The following is a 19731-nucleotide window of genomic DNA, read 5'->3' as shown; positions in this document are numbered from 1 at the left end:
TCTCCCTCTATGTAGCAGCCAGAGCTGAACAAAAGGGGGAATGTTTGGAGAATCCCATGACATTAAAGGCTGTGGCAGTGCTGTCCTCCTGCCAAATCCTGGAAACCCTCTGGACGTTCAGCGCCACGCACCTTTAGTGTTTGTAAGCAAGAGCCTATGGACTGCAATAAAGATGTGAAAATATTCCAAAATGGGAACTTGGAGCCAACTGGGGTATCAAAGCAGCTCTGACATGAAATAAGAATGATAAAGGTGAGGGGATTGAGGTGGGAAAGCAGCAGAAGGAGCGGCTGGTGATCCCGTGGTTGATGCTGAGCCTGGTGCAGCAGGCAAAGCTTGCTTTCCCAAAATCCAAGGGGGGAGGAAGATGTGAGGGAGGTGGTTTTCTCCCCCATTTGCTTGAACATTTATTTTCAGCTCCTTTCTTGCCACAAAAGGAGTAATTTGTTTAATTTTACAAAATGTTACTGAAGCTGTTGGAAGTGGAGCTGCAGCCCACGTCTTCTTAATAAATGAGTGTGTGTATTCCTGGAAGGAAGTTAAAATGGGGCTGTGTTATATTTGGTACCTTCTGAAGCACTGAGGCTACTTTGAGTACAGAATGTGCTCAGAGAAAGACTAATTTGCCACTGCAGAGCTTGATGGGATGAGATTTGTCAAGTCCTTGTCTCTGCTGAAATTCACTTAAGCTTTCCTTTCTCTCCTGAAGATATTTTAGGGTTCTGTCTTTGAACTGAAGGGCCATAAGAACAAGTCAAAAAGCCTGAAACCACAATTAAATTCCAAGCGATGAATATGCATCTTATAATGTAGAGTTGGAGATGTTCCTGACCCATTTCCCTGAGTGTGCTCCTGCTAGCACCAGTGTTGAGATGATTGGGACACTGGAGCATCAGCAGGGTGGGTTTTGACTTCTCTCCAAGGATGCCATCTCTGATGGCAGGTGGTGGCTTCCTGCAGGAGGCAGGAAAAAGAAAGATTCAGTAAAAATGAAGATTTTACTGTTTTCTGTTCATTTACAGAGTCATGCTGTTTTGTTAGCTGCCTTGAAGGGTCTGGCGGTATAATTCTACAGGGAAAGGTGGGATGAACTCCCAAAGAAAACCTCAGTTGTTTTACTGGATTCAATGTTTTCTGCCTCCTGCTTTCTCCCCCAGAGTGTTTTTTTTTGAGTAAATGTAAACTAATACAGGATCAGTGGTTAGAAACCATGAAAAAATATTTAATGTAAACCTTTTGGTACTGGGTTGATTAAAATAAACAACTGTTCCGAGGAGCTGGTCCTGCTTTGGGAACAGTAGGGTTTCTGTTCCTCCCTATAATGCATAAAGCATGTGGAGTGCCTTGAGAGCTTTTTTTGGGTGCTGCACTTCATTTTGAGGGATTGCATTTTCAGTTCTCTGAGCTTTTGTGTCAGCTGGGAAGGGAGGATGTAGGAGTAACATGTAAAACTGAGGCTAAAACCTGTTTAGTCCCAAATCCTGACAAATAGCTGGTAAACAAGTATTTAAATGAGAGCTTGGACTTTGTTTTCTCCCTCTGGAAACCTGGGAAGGCCTTGGTCTCATTGCCAGCTCCAGTATCCCTTCCATCTCCTCTTATCCTGCATCTCCAGCGCTCCTCTTTTTTTTTGCCTGCATTTCTTACATGTCCCATTTCTCCTTCTGCTCCAGTGGATGTGAAGACCACTCTGAGCTGGGAAGAGCCGTGTTTTCTTCCAGCAGGTTTTCCACAGAGCCTCACGGGTGTTTCTCTCTCTCTCTCTCTCTCTCCCCCTGTCCTTGCTGCTGCAGAGCTCTGGAATGCTGTGAAGACTCCCTGCCCAGGCACACTCCTCTCCGGATTATCTCCATCCCAAGGAAGCTCGTATCCAAGAGGTACCAATTCATCCTCGTTTTGTGCCCTTCAGTTGTAGCACTTGGGTTTAGCTACTCCCCCAAAACCTTTTCTCTGCTCCCTCCAGACAGGAAAGCCTTGGATGCCGTGGAGGTTGCAGCTGTTGCTGTTTGATACGGTTCGGACTCTTCTTTCTATTAAATGATCTTTGCTACAGAAGCGCTTTACATTTTAAAATGAGAAGTGATTTCTGGGTCAAGAAATGCATAAGCTGAAGCTCCAGAAACACTCTGTGCCTGGTGTATTTTATTGTGTTGATTTAGAAAGTTAATAAACATCAGGTCTTCAGCAGCCTGGGTAAAACACACAGTACTTATGTGCTGCTCCTATAAAGAATTGTGAGAGGAGTTCTTTTTTTAGTGTTTATTGGTCTTAATATCTTTCTAGTAAATAATACATTTTTGTTTTATAATAAAAAGGAGACTTGTGTTCATTAGCTGGGTCAAAATCCCCGGGTTGATAGAGACACGATTCCTGATATAAACTTCTGTCATTTGCCTAGAGACAGGCAAATTGTTTTCTAATGGTTTCTATTTCTTGGGAGAAGAAAGCTGGAAACAATGTTTTAATATATAAACTTTGCAGTGTAATTCGGTTGGAGCAGTTTGTATCTCAACTCCTTATTTTGGTTTACAGTGCCTGGCATGATGAGACCTGAGCAGGTCAAGCCCTTTGAGCATATATAAATATGTGTGTATGTATATACACACACATAGGTAAGAGAATTTAATATGTTCTAAGAGTGGGAGAGCATGATCTTCAGGAGCTGTGAAACAGGAACAAACCCTCTCAGGAAATCCCTCTGGGAAGTATGCTGGGAAAATGTCCCTGTGTGCCTGCCCTTCAATTTTCCCTCAGGGATTCACACTTCCCTGTGGGGCAGACAAGACACAGGGGTGGCTGAGGTTTCTGTCTGACCCATCCAGCTGTTCTTGTGCAGAAATATGGAAAAACAGGGTTGGCTCTATGTTTTTTTTCATTTTATATGTTTTGCTGCTCACTTAATGACATGAACTTTAAATGTCAGCTGCTCCTGGGTCTGCTGCACTGCATTGGGATCAAACCTTTGGGCACACTCTGACCCTTATCCTTAAAATAATTTAGCACTGCAGCCCTGCTTTGGGAAAAACTGCCCTTAAATCAATACCTTCTCTTTGGATACAGACAAAATCTGGGTGTTTCTTCCTCTACCGCCACGCCAACTTGGGTGGGATGGGACAGAAAATGCCAAGGATTTCAGAAAAGCTTTTCCTTGCTTGTGCCAGCCTTGAGGCAACAACAATAATCCCCTCTCCATCTTCTGCTTCCCCTTTTTCCCCTCTTCACGCTACAAAAAATGATAAATTAAAAAAAAAAAAAGGGACTCTGATGCTGCTCCTGTCCCTTTTTTCTGTATGGTTTCCCCTGTTTGGGCTGTGCAGCTTTTTGGGGGTCTGAGAAGCAGAAATCCAGAGCTGTGGAAGGGGAGAGGCAAAACCAAGGGTGGGTTTGATGGGTGGTGAGGTGGGAGAAGGGACACAAAGACTAGAACTGATGGGAGATCCAGAGAACAAGATCGTGTTTCAGGTGAGAATATGTCAATTGTTGGTTTTGCATAAGAAAACTCCTGCTCCAAGGACTCCTGGTCCAATCCAGCTCCAGATTAAGAAATTTTAAGCTCAAGAGTGGAATTGATGGAGCCTGTGGAGACTTGGCTGACCAAGCAGGTGGGGGTTGCTCTCCAGGCTGTGATTGCCCTGTTGGGGATCTCCAGCAGCCACTTCAGATATTTACTTTTGGGTGACTTTATCTTGAGTTGACCCTCTCCCTGTTAGACTCAGTGTCCATTCAGAAATCAAAAGGTGGAGGAAATTGAGTCAAACTTCAGTGTGTGAGTGCTCCATGTCTTAGCTTACTTAGGTTGTTTCCTGCTTGGGAAAGCACTCCCCCACATTGTAATTGAAATTCCAGCAGTTGAATAGTTAAACACGGTGTGTGTGTAAAATCCATGTGTTTCTATAAATACCTCTCTTATCTCTGTAATGGTTTGGTTTTATGTAAATATTTTTAAATGTGCTTTTACATTAGGCTGGTTTTTATCCAGTGTGTGTGAGTGGAATTTGGATCTGGGCCTGGACTTTATACTTCTGCTCCTTAACATTTCTGAATTCATGTGGAAAATTTCTGGACTTTAAGTCTCCTGAACATTTCTGCCAGTTTGGTGGGGTCTTCACTGGGCTGGGAATGAACTGAATCCAGAGCTGAAGTGGAGCATTTTTCCAGCAGCTCTTAGACACTTCAAAGCTGTTGAGAACATAATTTAGTGAATTTTTTCAGCACAGGAGTAAATCCTTTGTTCACAGATCTGAAGTTTTCTTGCATTGCTAGCTCTAGTTTTGGAGAACAAAATTCCTTTCAGAGAATATGTGATATGGAAAATTATTTCTGTCAAGCCAAGTTATGTGCTGCATCCAGCTCTGGGGCCCCCAACATCAGGAGGATGTGGAGCTGCTGGAGAGAGTCCAGAGGAGGCCCCAGAGCTGCTCCAGGGCTGGATCCCCTCTGCTCTGGAGCCAGGCTGGGAGAGCTGGGGGTGCTCACCTGGAGAGGAGAAGGCTCCAGGGAGAGCTCAGAGCCCCTTGCAGGGCCTGAAGGGGCTCCAGGAGAGCTGGAGAGGGACTGGGGACAAGGCATGGAGGGACAGGACACAGGGAATGGCTTCCCACTGCCAGAAGGCAGGGATAGATGGGATGTTGGGAAGAAACTGTAGCAAAAACATTTTAAAAGGTGTTTTTTTAGAGTGGATCTGACTCAGAAGTATTTGCAAGAGTGTCACTTAGGATGAAATGCTGGGTCCCTCATCTTTATAAATTTATCACCTTACACAGGGAAGAAGTTTCCCTATGTGATATATTACAGCTTATTTAGGTACCTCATAGAATCCCCAAATGGTTTGGGTTGGAATGGACCTTAAAACCTGCCCAGTGCCACTCTCTGCCATGGGCAGGGACACCTTCCACTATCCCACTATCCTAGCCTGGAATATTCCCAGGGATCCAGGGCCAGTTACAGCTTCTCTGGGCACCCTGTGCCAGGGCCTCCCCACCCTCACAGGGAAGGATTTTTTCCTAAGATCCAGCGTAACCTCTTTGTCAGATTGAGAGTAAGCTTCATTTCCCCTTGTCCTGTCACTCCAGGCCTTTGTAAAGAGTCTCTCTCCATCTTTCCTGTAGGTTCCCTTCAGGTCCTGGAAGGTCACAATTAGGTCTCCCCAAAGCTTTTCTTTTCCAGGCTGAGCTATCCAAATTCTCTCAGCCATTCCTCGCAGCAGAGCTGCTCCATCTCTCTGATCAGCTTGGTGCCTTGTCTGGAACTGCTCCAACAGCTCAGCAGCAGCAGCAGCGTGCTCTGTTCAAGGACTCTGTAGCTGAGGTGAGCTTCTGGGAAACATCCTCCCTGTTCCCTCCACCTTTCCACAGTGCCTTCCTGCAGTGTGTTCCACATTCCTGCCCTCACAAAAGCCGTGCTGGAAGCAGGGGCCTTTCTCTCAGATGTATAATTCAGCCCCTCTTCCCGGCGTGCCAGCCTTGTTTGTGTTGATGAATGAATGTTCCCTGTGTACAGCCTGCAGATTACTCTGCTCCTGGAGTACAGTCCTGCTCAATGTACCTGGTTCTGATTAAGTGCATTTGAATTTGGGAGTGTGCTTAATGAGCTACACCTTTCACAGATTCTTTTGTTAATTCAGAAAAGCTGCCTGCTCTGATTTATGGCGCCAAAAGGGGTAAACTGCCATTAAAAGCATTAATTAGTCTTGGTTGACTGCACAAAGAATAGACTTGGTGTGAGCCAGTTTTTGATTTAGCCCTTTGATTTGTGCCTAAGCTTGTTAGAGGGTCTGTATCTCTGGCTGTCTCATGCTGGATTGTATAATTGGAATTTTGTGTGAAATTCTTGGGCTGAAGGAGCAAGAGCCAATTATAATCAATAAAGTTGTAAAGCAATTGGGCAGAACTTTGCAGATATTTTAGCACAGAAATGTTCCTTTTTAACACGTGGAAGTGAGAATTTGGGATTGGCAGATTGGCAGGAATGATATCCTGAGGGTACCCTGGGTACTGTTGGTGAACCTCAGGAAGGAAAATATTCTCAGGAGCCTTGGATTTTCCCATTGTGCAGCGCTTCAGCTGCATGTGAATCCCAGAATCCCAGAATGGCTGGGGTGTTGGAAGGGACACAAAGGTCATCTAGTCCAATCTCACTGTTCAAGCAGCATCCCCAAGAACAGGTAACCCTGTGTCTGCAATCCTTGGGATTGAGGGTTTGACTATCCCCAGGGAAGGAGACTCCACACTCCCTCTGGGCAGCCTGTTCTAGTGCATGGTCACCTCACAGTAAAGGTCTTCCTCTCCTTCAGGTGGAAATTCCTTCATACCAGTTTTTTCCCATTGCCTCTCGTCCTGTGGTACCACCCAGCATATCCAAGTGATAGCACTGGTGGTTTTTCTTTTCCTCTACATCTTTACCCATTTTCTACAGGCTAATTGGAAAAAAACCAAAAAAACCCTAAACCCTGGAACATTTTGTTGTGTCCTATATTATATTGATGAGTGCATTTCAGCGTGTGGTAGTTCCTGTACTTCCCAATACTGGCCATCAATTCTCCATAAAAAAGTTTGAAAATTAATTGAAATGCAAATCATAGCCTAAGCATTCTTTCCAACAGACTTTCCATAATTATGCTTGACTGCAAAAAAACAATTCCACTGCTATAATTTTGGTAATTGCCTCTGGTCTGTTTGAGAATTAAGATTTCCCTCTGTCTGTATAAAGTTTCCATCTCTCTTAGATATTATCTCATTAACTACTCCATAAAAAGAAGGCTGGATTGGGCTTCCATCCCAACTTGTCCTTAAGGAGCCAACAGTTGGATCCTCCAGCTCTGCCGTAATTTCCTGGCAGAACTGGAAGGTTCCTTCTCCTTTTCTTCTTCCTGCATGCCTGGAGAGATGATGGTAGTACCGTAGGACTTCGGAATATTGAACTGGAAATATCCTCTGGATATTCAGAGAAATGGGAACTGCCTTTAAAACACATTTTTAGCAAAAATTGATTCCTAACAGCAGCACAGATCTGAAATGTCAAATATCTTTAGAGGCACAGAGGTATTTAAGAGCTGTATTCCCTCCTGCCTTCCCTGAACACATCCAAGTCCTTGGGGCAGTGAGTTTCCAGCATCTGCTGTATTTGGCAGATGGATTTTTGGGTAAGAGTGAAAGCCTTTGAGCTTCTGTTCAGTTTTTCACTCTCAGTCAGCACATCCTTGGAGAGAAGTCCATCACATTGGAAGCACTGGAACAGCCAGGGAAGTGTGAGCTCCCCATCTCTTCACAGCCACAGCCTGGGCTTGGTTATTCCCAGCTCCCACAAATGTTCCTGGCTTTGTCTCTCCATTATTTGTTTTCCTTTCCCATTGAAGGAAGTGGTTGTTTCCAGTATGAGAAGCATTAAATTGACTTAAGTGCTTTGTTTGCCAAAGTAGCTCTTTGAAGTGGATCTTTCAAGTTTCTTATGTGATCCGGGATTTGATGAGACACATTTTAACCCAGCAATCTCATAGTGGGCAAGGAAGGGAGGAAGGGAGAGTGGAAGGAGGAGAAGGAACCTTCTAGTTCTGCCAGTTTTGATTCTAACTCACAGTTTTCCACATTCCCTTTTAACACTTGACTGGTGCTGTAGCATCCAGACGTTACGGGGTCATCCGTGGGATCAGCAGGATCTCGCTGGTCAGCTTTTCCAAGCATGTCTCCAGCATTAAATCTCAAACTGGAAAGGTAATCCCCTCGGGAGGCTTGACCTACTCTTCAAATTACTTTCTCCTGCTCTTATGAGGCTTTGGGTTTTACTCGGATGGTTTTTTCCTCCTCATCAAAGCAGCTCGTTTAATTGCTGTGACTGCCAGGCAGAAACCTCACTCTCACTCATACAGACCTCCTTTTCTTCAGCTCCTTTATAATAATAAAGTGGTTTTTGGAACAGGGCCAGGCCTTCAGCCCAAAGTGTCTTCTGGTTTCATCTCAAACAAGGGACAGCACAGCCAGATTGCTTCCCTAATCCCTCTTCCCAAAGACAAAGGTGTCAGCACTGTCTAGACATTGGTGTTCCACGTGCTCATTCAAGGCTGAGGGTTCCCCCTCTCTCCCTTGCATCCCACATAATTGTCCTCAAAGCCTCCTAATCTGCCATAGCTCAGTGGGTGAAATCCCCATACAATTTGAGATGATGTGTCCAATTTGGGAGTAGGTGGTCTGTGCCCCTTTGGAGCAGAGTCAATGAAACAGGATGAGTGAGTTCTTGCTGCTGTACAGGCCAAGCATTTAAAGTCTCTTTTTTTCCCCATATTCATGCTGTATCCAGTCAGGAGATATTACACAGCAGCTGTTCTTAAACTTTTGTATTTCTTTTATGGTTATTTAATGCCTTTCTTTGGGTCCACATTTTGCAGCTTTTCCACGGGGGAGTGGGTCCTTACCAACTACAGATTTGGAGTAGGAAAAGTAACAATTTAGCTGGTTTTCTGGTCCTTTGAAATCTTCCTTCTACTGATGGCAGGTTTTTACCTCTTCTTTCTTTGGAAGTGTTCTGTTGGGAAGTTTAGCTAATGGGAGATCATTAGGATGCTGTTTAGATTTGGATGTGGTCTGGCTGTGTAACAGAGAGGTTAGGTACAAAAAAATTGGGAAAACTGAAGACAAATTGATAGCAGAGCAAATTCACAAATTTTTTCTGCCCAAAGTTCTCTCTCATTTTGGAGTTCCTTACACACATTTATTGTCCATTTTTTGTATTAAAGTGTGAAAATAGTGTTCTCCACTTCAACCAAAACAGTCAGTGCATTCTCTCCCGGGTGTAAAATGCTTTTCCCAGTTTGTCAACATCCTTGAGGAACTGAAGTCAGATCCATGAAGGTGCTGGCCATGCTCAGCCCCACGCTGAGTCCCGTGGCTGGCATGGATCTGCAGGTAGATGAGGTGCTGCTCAGAGCCACATCCACACTGCTTTTAAATCCCTCCACGAATGAGGACTCCACCCCTGGCCTGGGCAGCTGGGCCAGGTCTGGACAACCCTTTTGGGGAAGAAATTTTCCCTGGGAACAGAGCCTGACTCCCCCAGCTGCCCCCTCCTGTCAGGACACTGTGGCTGATAATTCCTTGGCACTTCAGCGTGCTCCTCGTGCCTGTCTGTCAGTCTTTCTGGCTGTCACAGCTGGGAACAAGGAGAATCGTTGTGTTGTGTGTGTTCTATATATCTGAGTGTGTCATTTCAAGTTAAAAATAAGATATTTTTAATGTCAAGATTGCAAAGTTCAAAAAGCAGAACAGGGGCTGGAAGTCAGTAACTGCACCTTCAGTTTGTTCTGTATTTATGTGAGCCCTTTTCAGCAGGAATTCTGCCTAGGATTCTCTCCCTAAAAAGTCATTCATCCACGAAAGGTGTTTTGGTTTGAGGGCTATGGCAATTGGGGGATAATTAATTACTTGTGAGGCCAGCTATAAATGAAGTGGCTTGTTTCTTCTCTAGGCTCTTCTCGGAGCTCAGCTTGGTCCAGTGGAAGGTGTCTCTGCTCATGGAAGTGGATGGGAATGAGATGGGCTTTAAGGTCCCTTCCAGCCCAGTCCACTCTGGGATTCTGTGGAAACAAGCAGCACTCTACATTTGTGGAGCTGCTGTTGCCTTGTCTTTGGGTAGGTCAGGTTTGAAAGGTGTTTCTTCTGCAAAAGTGCCTGGAAAAGAGCTGATTATTCATGAGAAGTTACCAATAAAGGGGTTTGCTGCTGTTCCCAGGTACTGCTTGAGGATTATTTAGACAGTTCATTAGAGGCTTGGATAGGGAATTACAGGCTGATAGCTTTGGTTCCTCCTGTGGACTCAAGCTGGAGCCCCTAAATATTTTGCATTTAACATTGAAATACTGTGGGATTTCAGAGTGAGGAGCCAATTCTCTTGTTGGTTTAAAAAGGATTACAGGCAGAGGGTTTGCAGACTGGGGACAGTAACTGGGGGTAACTGTGCTGTATGGGAAGACCACTGCAGCTTATTCACGTTACTCCTCCCTTCCATTTATGCTCTTCTTGAGGTGGAACAATGACCCCAGAATGTCACCAGTGCATCCTTGGGCTCCCTTCCCCCAGCTGCCAGAGTGCAGGAATGGCAAATTCCCATCCCCACGGTGCTCGTGGCCTGCCAGAGCATCTCGCTGCAGTTCAGTTGTGAATCATTGCTTTATTTGTCACGTGCAGCTCCAGCTGGAGAGCCTTCAGTCGGAATTCGCGGCGCTCTGCCAAGGCGCTGCATTGTTGTCGGAGCCCCTGCACTGATAAAACACATCCTGACTGCACATTATTGCATCCATGGCGCTGCATTCCTGCATGTGAGCTAATTAACAAGCCTAGGAATTTGTTGGGTTCAGCCCTGGGGATTACAGAGTGGTTGTGGGTGTTCTAAACTGTTAATCCATATATTTTACTGTTTGAAAAATTCATTTTCCTGAGGGTTATTTGGCACTGTAAGTGCATCAGCAGGATCTCTCTAACACAATCAGAATATATTCTACACAAGAGGAAATGGGTATTCTTTTTCCTCAGACAAAAAGACAACTTGCTTTATGAGGAAAAAATTTTCCTTTGACAACCTTAAAATAATTCATTGGGGAAAAAGAAAGCTTTTTGTTTTAGGAAGGTTTTGTGTCTGCAGGATCCCAGCTGAATGCTATGTAGGAATTGACTGGTGCTAATGTTGATGTAAAAAAAATAAAAAAAAACCCCAGAATTGCTTGGACAGGGGAGGTTATCAGTCAAACACTGCTTAGAGAAATTGTAGTGTGCTGCCTTCAGCACCTCACCGAGGCGTGGGATGGGCAATAATGCGAGCAGAGTGGGCAGTGTAAGATCACCACTTTTCTCCTGATAATTTAACTAAATCAGTTTATACCAGGAATATCTGTTGCTGAAATGAGAGGAGAAAATTATCCTTACACTTATATTGTCCTTGTTCTCATCTCCATGCTCCAGAGCTTGCTGCCAGTGCAAGGAGAGCATTGCAGGATTCCCTGTGGCTCTGCCTTCCACTGTGTGTGTTTTTATAGAGTTCCTCCTCTTGTCTGCTTCTTTGATTCTGCTTTTTCCTCAGAAGGCCACACACAGAGCTGAACCTTCAGTTCTCGTCACCATTGTCATCTTTTGTGCTATTTTCTTTATCCTTTTCCAGTCCCACCTGTGAAATAGGTGTGGTTGAAATAAAGAAAACCCAAATGCCAGGTTTATGATAGGGTTTTTGTATTGCTCTGCCGTGGCTCACAAATGAGGGTCAGCCTCAGAACAGACACAGATGAGTTTTGCTGGCTCTTAAATGTTTTTGTAGGCTGATGAATTTAAAGCAAAGGGAATTAAAATGTAAAGGTGCATTTGGGAAAGGGTGTCCCACATCTGCTTCCTGGGGCCCAGAAATAGCATCAGAATGGGCAGGAACTGGAACCAAGGAAATTCCACCTGGACAGGAGGCAGAACTTTTGCCCTGGGCAGTGCCCACAGATGAACAGATCATCCAGAGAGGTGTGGAGTTTCCTCACTGGGGATATTCCAGAGTCCTCTGGACACGTTGCTGTGCCCTGTGCTCTGGCATGGCCCTGCTGGAGCAGGGAGGTGGCACCACATGAGCCACTGTGGTCCCTTCCAGCCTGACCCATCTGGGAATTCTGTGATCTGAAAGATTCCAGAGCTGAGCTCCAGGTGACTTTTAAAGAACCAAACCAGTTTCAAATATCATTCTTCTCTCAGATTGTTTTGCTTCAGTGAAGCCACCTGATTGAAGTAACACACCAAACCACTTTTGGATTTTAGAGAATCCCAGACTGGTTTGGGTTGGAAGGGACTTTAAAAACCATCCAGTGCCACCCCCTGCCATGGGCAGGGACACCTTCCACTGTCCCAGGTTGCTGCAACTCCCGTCCAGTCTGGCCTTGGACACTTCCAGGGGCAGCCCCAGCTGCTCTGGGCATGCTGTGCCAGGGCCTGCCCACCCTCACAGGGAAGAATTGATTCCCAATATCCCATCCAACCCTGCCCTCTGGCAGTGGGAGCCATTCCCTGTGTCCTGTCCCTCCCTCCCTTGTCCCCAGTCCCTCTCCAGCTCTCTTGGAGCCCCTTCAGGCATTGGAATTTAGCTCAGAAATGCTGTTAATTTTGAAAAAGAAAAATATTAAGTGCAGTGTGTAATGCATTTTTTAATCATTTGGTGATTTTGTTTTCATTGCATGGATACAAATATTACAGCATTCAATCAAGCATTTCAGAAGCTCCATCATAAGTGATTTTTGGATAGCCAAAAACTGCTTCTAGGGGATCTTTCTAAAACATCAGCCACTGCAATAGGAGCAGGATTTATTATTTCATTCAGCAAATACACGTTACCTTACATCTCTCAGCAGATGATTTCACTCTGTGCACTTCTCTCAGGGCTCTCTCAATCTCCCAACTTAATTATGACTATTATGAATAATTTATTCTCCACAAACATTGCTTTGTCTCTTCTGTCTCTTTCCCAGTTTCCACTGCTGGTCCCTGTAAAGGCTCTGGGAGCACCTTGCTGTCACCCTTTTTGGAGTCTGAAAATCCCATGTTTAATAAAGGCTGTTCCCTATTGCTTAACTGCTCCCTAATCCATAACATTCTCTTTTCCTATTGTCCTGGAACTTGAATTTTTTAATAGTGTCTCGCTGGGGCTTTTGTAAGTAGCTTTTTGTAGTGGTTTATTCCCCAGTACTGGACTCTTTAGCCACAATTGAAGGATTTGGGTTGAGTTATTTTGCTTCCCATGCTGTGTCTGTTTATTTGAGTGAGGGCACTGCAGCATTCCAGCCACTTTGCTTCATGGGAAAGGAGACATTGGCTAATTCCATGATAATCCTTAGGACACTTGTTAAAGATAAGGACAAGTCTTCTGCTGTTACATAGTGAGAGATTTGAACGTGATGAAGGATTTTCAAACACATCATGGACAGGGTATTCTAAGTTTTCTCTGTCTTTTAAAGTAAAAAATATTTGGTTTTATTGACTTGAGTATATATTTGCTTTCTCTTCCCTCATGAAGTTCTCTGGAAATGCCCAATCTTTCCATTCTTGGAATAAACATGGAGCAGATCTGTGTTTGCTATTTTTATTTTCTAGCTTTTTTAAGGTGTCCTGTTGTTTTGTTTAAGCTCTTCTTGGTTTGGATTTTGACTCATTTGCTTCCCATTATTTTGTTTTCCACTGAGCATCCACCTCCCTGCTCTCCTGTTCTCCCATTTTTTGGAGGTTCTCTCACATTCCTCAAGAAGACCACAGGCAGAGTCTGTTTCCTTTAATTTTTCCACCTTTGGATTCTTCTTACATGAAATGATCCATATTTTAAATCCTCCTGTGAACAGATGCAAATTTCTGTCGCCCTACTCATTTTAGAGAAGATTGGCTTTTTTCCTGTCCCAAATAAGATTTTATTCTTGGCAGGGAAGAGCTGAAGTGCTGTTTGTTTGCAGAATTTCCGGATGACTGACGGCATGCTCAGCCCTCGGAGTCCTCACGGTAAACACAGCTCTTGCTATTGGAAAAATACATCAGAAATCCCAAAATAAAGCAGGGAATGTACAGTATTCCCAAGTTAGGAACACCACGTGTGGCTTTTGATGGCAGTTTCTTTGATTCTGAGATATAGGAGAAATGATATCGTTCAGATGTGTTCCAGGGAGAGCCAGAACATCTTTTTTCCCCTTTTCCTACTCATCCGGAAACACTTAGGAATGAGCAATTCCACCTCTTTGTCTTGTTGATGGCTGTTTTCTCCTGGTATAAGGAAATACTTTCCACTTGTACTAGACCATTATCTCACACGGTCATGGAGCAGATTTCCATTTGCTGTTCTTGGCTGGGAAGGACATCATGAGAGAAATCTGCGGGAAGTTGGGGAAGGAAAATGAGAATTTGAAGTGCCTTAAGCTGCTCGACTGTGTGTTCTGACTTAGCCTGAAAATTCCTCTTTTTTGGGGTGACTGTGGTGAGAATAACTAGGGAAGACACTGTGCCACTGATGGGGGTGCTGCTGTATTATTATTTTTATTTGGGGCTGGCAAAGCCTCTTGATGCTGAAGCCCAGGATGTTGGGATGCCTTTTGTGACTCTGCTGGTGCTAAATCTCTCTCCCAGAATAAATCCCAGCTCTTTCACCTCTGTTTCAGGAAGTCTTTGAAAAGGGAGTTGTCAGGTCAGGTTGTCTTTCTTTAATAACTAAAAATCCCCTGGAATTTCTTGGTAAATACCCTGTAGGATATGCTCCTGGTATAGGTACCCAGCAAACTCTGGCCTTAGAATAGCTCAAAAGCCATAAGTAAATATGTTCTCGGAATTACATTTTAAAATTGCTTTTCAATATTAACTCGTTTTGAAGTTAAAACCTAATTATGAATATTAAATTCAGGTTAAAGAATCCAATTTCCTTCTAGTTCTGCATTAAATGAGCTGCCAGAACTCACCTGGTGGTGACAGGTTGGGAAGGAACATTCTCTGAGGTGGCATCACTAAACTGCGGACTCTAGCCTAAAACTGTATTTTAAACATTAATTTGCATAGAATGCTGGTCCTGTCTTTCAGGAAAAAAAATTAATTACTTCTTCCCCAGCTGGGCCTATCTATGATGAGAGTGCAGTGGAAAAGCAGGATTCATGCTTTGGAAAAAGGGGTGTTTGCCAGATTCCCATCTGAATTGTAAAGAGCAGCTTTGGCTTTGAAATGAGCCGTGAGTTCACGGTGCCCTTCTATGGGTGAGTGAATGAAGGATGGATCTGGGCAGTGTTGGCTGTTTTTCTGGTAGTCTGTGTGACGTGTGCAAATGCCCAACATAAAATCCAGCGGAAAATTCCCCCACGTGTTTTGTGCTGCTGGAAGTTCAGGTTGTGCCGCTTGATTTAGAAGGGGACATTGACACACGTGTTGGCAGCAGTTAAAAAGGATTTTAAAAGTGTTTACTGGTCATCCCAACCGGTCTCATCCCAGGAAACATCAGCTGTTCGTGCTGCTCAAACCACTGGAACACTTCTGGAATAGGGCAGCTCTTGCAGCTGTCCCAAACTGACATCTCAGTGAAGCACAAAGAAACTTTGCCCTGTCCAAGGTGCCTTGGATATGTTGGAGACATCTGAGGGATCAGGCAGTGAATTCCAACAAGGCCATGACAGCCACGAGCCCTTTCTCAAACTGTAGCTGATTTCTGGGCCAGGGAACTCCTCTAAATGGTGCAGTTGGCTGATTTAGTGTGTTTTGGTCTTGTTTAACTGCTCTGAACCAAGATCACTGTGAAGAGAATGAGAATTAATTGTAGCACTACTGGATTAATTGTACACTGGAGCTCCTGCCCTCAGAGTTGCTAAAAGTTTGTCTGGATTAGCTGAGGAGCAGTGCAACAGTCCAGTAGGATCCCTGTGATCCCAAAGGCCCATATGTGAAAAAACTTTGGGATTTTGAATAAAAAATGAGAAGAAAATAGACACATTCAGCATATAAATACTTTACCCAACGTGCACCTTTTCCGCAATCATTAAATACCATGAAAAGATCCATTCTAAGCCAAATCTGTGGATGGTTCTGTGATCCTGATAGTGAGGAATGGTCAACTCTGCAGTTAATTACAAAATCCAGTGGAAGCTGAATTGGTGCAATCTGACTGACCATCTTAGACTCTGCTGCCTGCAAACTTTCATCCCTTTATTCCGAGGCTCCTGAAAGCAGTTACTCTGGAGTCGTTTAGTTGTGACATGACCTGGCTTGTCTCAAAATGACACTTTGCAAGAAGTTGCCAAATAGAGCCATCTGTTTTCTCATACTCTAATTGCTCATTCAGCCCAAACAGCTCCGTGGATCCAAGGAAAGCAGGGAGCGAGAGGAGCCAAGTGTTGATGGGCTGTTCTGAGGCTCTCTGTGTGGATTAAGACTCCGTGGTTCAAAATCCCTGCCCTCTGGCAGTGGAAGCCATTCCCTGTGTCCTGTCCCTCCAGGCCTTGTCCCCAGTCCCTCTCCAGCTCTCCTGGAGCCCCTTCAGGCCCTGCAAGGGGCTCTGAGCTCTCCCTGGAGCCTTCTCCTCTCCAGGTGAGCACCCCCAGCTCTCCCAGCCTGGCTCCAGAGCAGAGGGGCTCCAGCCCTGGAGCAGCTCCATGGCCTCTCCCTATCATTTAGGAATAGCCCAATTCCTTTATTTTTCAAGGTAGATCTCTGTAATTTCTTTAGAGTTTTGCATTAAGTTTATAGATATTTTTAATGTGGTTCCAGTGCTGTGAACAAGAACTTTTAACTTGCTAATCTGTGAATTTGCACTGGTTGTTGACAGAGGTGTGAAAAGGAAAGTAAATCACACTTATCCAAACAGAGGGTGGATTCTGACCAGATACTGGGAAAAAATTCTTCCCTGTGAGGGTGGAGAGGCCCTGGCACAGGGTGCCCAGAGGCTCAAGTGCCTGCCCCTGGATCCCTGCAAGTGTCCAAGGCTAGCTTGGATAGGGTTTGGAGTAACCTTGGGCTAGTGGAAGGTGTCCCTGTCCATGGCAGGGGGTGGGACTGGATGAACTCTGAGGCCCCTCCCAAACCATATCAGTCTGGAATTCTGTACCTTTCTTTGTCCTCTTGCTGTGTCCAAACCTGGCAATGTCTTCATAGCATCTTTGGGTGAAGTACTTGCTTTTGGCATGGTACTGCTGATCCAGGCAGCCAAAAGCTATGGAAGACTGGAGCTGGAAAAATGATCCCTTGTTCTGCAAGTTCAGGGACCCATAATGATTCATCTTCAGGCTGTTTGCAGCTGAGGGAGCAGAGTAAGAGCCAGCAGTTGCTGACAGTGAGAGGGAGGAGCTGCCAAGGCATAGGCAGTGGCATTCCCTGGTTTTCCTGGCTGGAAGGATTTCTTCAGCCTCCCTGCTGAAGAGAGAATAAGATTTTAGATACTTGAAGGGCCTGTTCAGTGCATCTCTCCCGACTTCCTCTCAACCAGACCTGGGACTTCATGTTTGATGTCACCTTCAGGTCTGTAGCTTCCAGTTAAACCAGTGCTTGTGCTTCACAGAGATCTATATTCCTGATTTATTGCATAGGTATTCCCCAATAACGGAGTCATGAAGTAGTTTAGAAATCTGGACAAGTGGATTAACCTGAAACCTCTGTTAGCTGATGTCTTTGGATTGATTGGTGATGGCTCTGCCAGGAGATACACAGACCCATATGAAGTCTCCAACTTATGTCAGGAACATGTAGGATATATGGGATATGGACCAGCAGATCACTTCATTAACCCAGTCACCCCAAAATCCTGGTCAGGAGGGAGCCAAACCCACCCCAGCTGCAGCACAACCTCCAGTCCTCTCCTGGGAAGTGGGGCATGGGCACAGACATCAGGTTACAACACATAAGCAGGGTAAGGTGTGTGATTGCTCAAGGCTGATGCTGAGAAAGAAGTGATGTGCAGCCGTAATTAACGACCACTCAATTAAGTGATTTGCCCAGGTTGTGCAGGATACAAAGCAGGATGTGTGGAGAACACCCAGCAAAGGAGCTTTATGGAAAAATGATCCAAGGTCGTGGGCAGAAGCTGCTGAAGCAGCTGTGAGCCTCTTTTTTTTGGGAATGTTGAGAGTTCCCAAACCTTTCCAGGGCTGCACATATTCACTGTTCTCATCACCCCTGGGAAAGTAAACCCTGGAGTTCCTGCTGCTCGTCTGAAGCCCTACTTTGTTTTTTGAGCAAACACTGCACAGCCTTAAAAAGCCCGACAGAACAGGATGCTTTTTCTTTCCTGGTGAAAGCAAGTGTTAAAGACTGGATTACAAGATGGGAAATGGAGTTGTATTTTTATGTGGCTCTTTTGTAATTGCAGGATTATGTTTAACAAAGATCCTCTTCAGCTACACCAGTATTTCATTCCCTTTGGATGCTGGTGACCCCAGGGCTTTCCTTACCACGTTAAACTCTCCTAGATGGAGTTTCTTACTCTATATTCAAGATGGAATTTCCTTTTTCTGCTTCTAAGTATTTTGTTAACCTATTTTAGGAATGATTTCTCTGGATTTATACCAAATATAGCAGCCATGACTCAGCCTCTGGTTCTGGTTTTGGACTCAGAGATGCACTTGCTGCTTTTGCATTCCCTCTGCCTCTGTAATTTCCCCTTCTAAATTTCTAACCCAGTCCCCCTGCATTCCTCCAGGAGCTTCCCTCAGTTTACATGGCTTTCCTATTGATCTCACAATTTTCAAGATTGTCACAATATTTTATAAATGGGCAGCAGAAGAAGAATTCAGCACAGGGGATAGAACAAGGATTGAATGGTTTTAAACTGAAGGAGTGTGAATTTAGATTAGATATTGGGAAGGAATTCCTGAGTATGAGGGTGGTGCTGGCACAGGTTGCACAGGGAAGCTGTGGCTGTCCCTGGATCCCTAGAAGTGTTCCAGGCCAGGTTGGACTGAGCTTGGAGCAAGCTGGGATAGTGGAAGGTCTCTTCTAACCCAGAGTCTGGAATTCCATAATGCACCATATCCAGTTGTCTGTCAGACTGTCACAAAGCTTCAGCTGGCATTTTAATGTACAGGTGGCAAATCTGGAACTGCAGTGTTCTTCTGGTTGCTCTGGGGAGATCCTGTTCCTCCACCTGGCACCTGTGGAGCAAAGTTCCTTGGAAGCTTCCTCCCCAGCATGGACTGTCCTCTGCTGGAGCCATGCTGGGCTTTGTGGCCTGGCTGTGGTCAGTAGCTCATGGCACACATTGTCCAAGAGCCATGGGCTCAGACAGGCTGCACACAGCAGGATGGAGAGGCATGGGAAGCTTGTCAGTGATGCCAGCTCCAAATTCTAAGGTGGTTCAGGGGCTGATAAGGATTTTTTTGAGTGCCCTCTTAATTGCTGGTAATTGGCAGCACAGCCTGAGCAGTTCTGTCTCACGTTCAGTTCCCTGTTTCCCTGCTCTGATGTCTGCAGAAGATTTTCAGGATCAGATGGCAGCAGTGAATTGCAAATCAGGAGGATTAGCATTTGTATCAAATATGCTCCAGCAGAAGGAGATTACAAGTCCTGGGTCAGCACGAGCTCAGGAGTGTAGCTATGGAGCTGCTGCTGTGGTGGGGGTGGGAACTGTGCTCTGTTCCTTCTACAAGGCTGCCTTGACAGATCATAGAATCATGAAATCTCCTGAGCTGGAAAGAACTCACAAGCATCAAAATCCAACTCCTGGCCCTGCATGGACACCCCAACAGTCCCACCGTGTGCCTGAGAGCATTGTCCAAATGCTCCTGGAGCTCTGGCAGCCTCAGGGCCATGGCCATTCCCTGGGGAGCCTGCTCAGAGCTCCATCTGGGTGAAGAACCTTTTGCTAATAATAATATTTAGCTTCTGCCAAGATGCTGTGTTCTCTCGTGAAAATGCAGAATAAAATCCTTCAAAATGGTGTTCCTGTCCTTCAGTATCAGACTTCCCTTTCTCTTTCCAGCCAGTGGACAGGTATTATACAGCAGGTAAAAGACCAGGAGAGGTGCAGGCACACGTTTCATGTTTTTAGAGCTGCTTTTAGTGTTGGCAGAGCTGAACAAAGGAGGGATGTGAGAACATCAATGGCAGTTTCACCTCAGCTCATCCACACCGAGTTGGAAATACCTTCAGGCTCGTGTTCATTTGAAAACTAAGAGTGGGAGCAGGAGAAACCTGGGCTTCCTCTGCCAAGGGCTTAAACACCCACCAAACACACAGATGAACTGCTGCCTGTGGCAAACACACTGCCTGAGGGGGAAAT

At 45.1% G+C, this 19731-nt stretch overlaps 1 protein-coding gene across 8 annotated transcripts in view; it reads left to right on the top strand.

Moving 5' to 3' along the window:
• FAM168A (family with sequence similarity 168 member A) overlaps positions 1-19731 on the top strand; it is a 132398-nt gene that overhangs the window by 38257 nt on the left and 74410 nt on the right. For 3 of the 8 annotated variants that reach the window (XM_086883669.1, XM_086883673.1, XM_086883670.1), the window contains exon 2: positions 1794-1877. The exons of 2 other annotated variants lie outside the window; for them this stretch is intronic. Coding sequence is in view for 2 of the 6 variants with exons in the window: in XM_086883672.1 (XP_086739798.1) it covers positions 1979-2014 (36 nt within the window). In the remaining 4 variants the exon portion in view is untranslated. Of the gene's footprint in view, positions 1-1793; positions 1878-1963; positions 2015-2532; positions 2613-19731 lie in introns of those variants that run through there. 3 more of the 8 variants (XM_086883672.1, XM_086883668.1, XM_086883671.1) reach the window with 2 other exon arrangements.

Source organism: Cyanistes caeruleus, chromosome 3, assembly GCF_971803275.1.
Source record: "Cyanistes caeruleus chromosome 3, bCyaCae1.hap1.1, whole genome shotgun sequence".
In the NCBI taxonomy this organism is placed as follows: Eukaryota; Metazoa; Chordata; class Aves; order Passeriformes; family Paridae; genus Cyanistes; species Cyanistes caeruleus.
The sequence above is the reverse complement of the archived record's forward strand: the minus strand, read 5'-3'. Positions and strand labels throughout refer to the sequence as shown.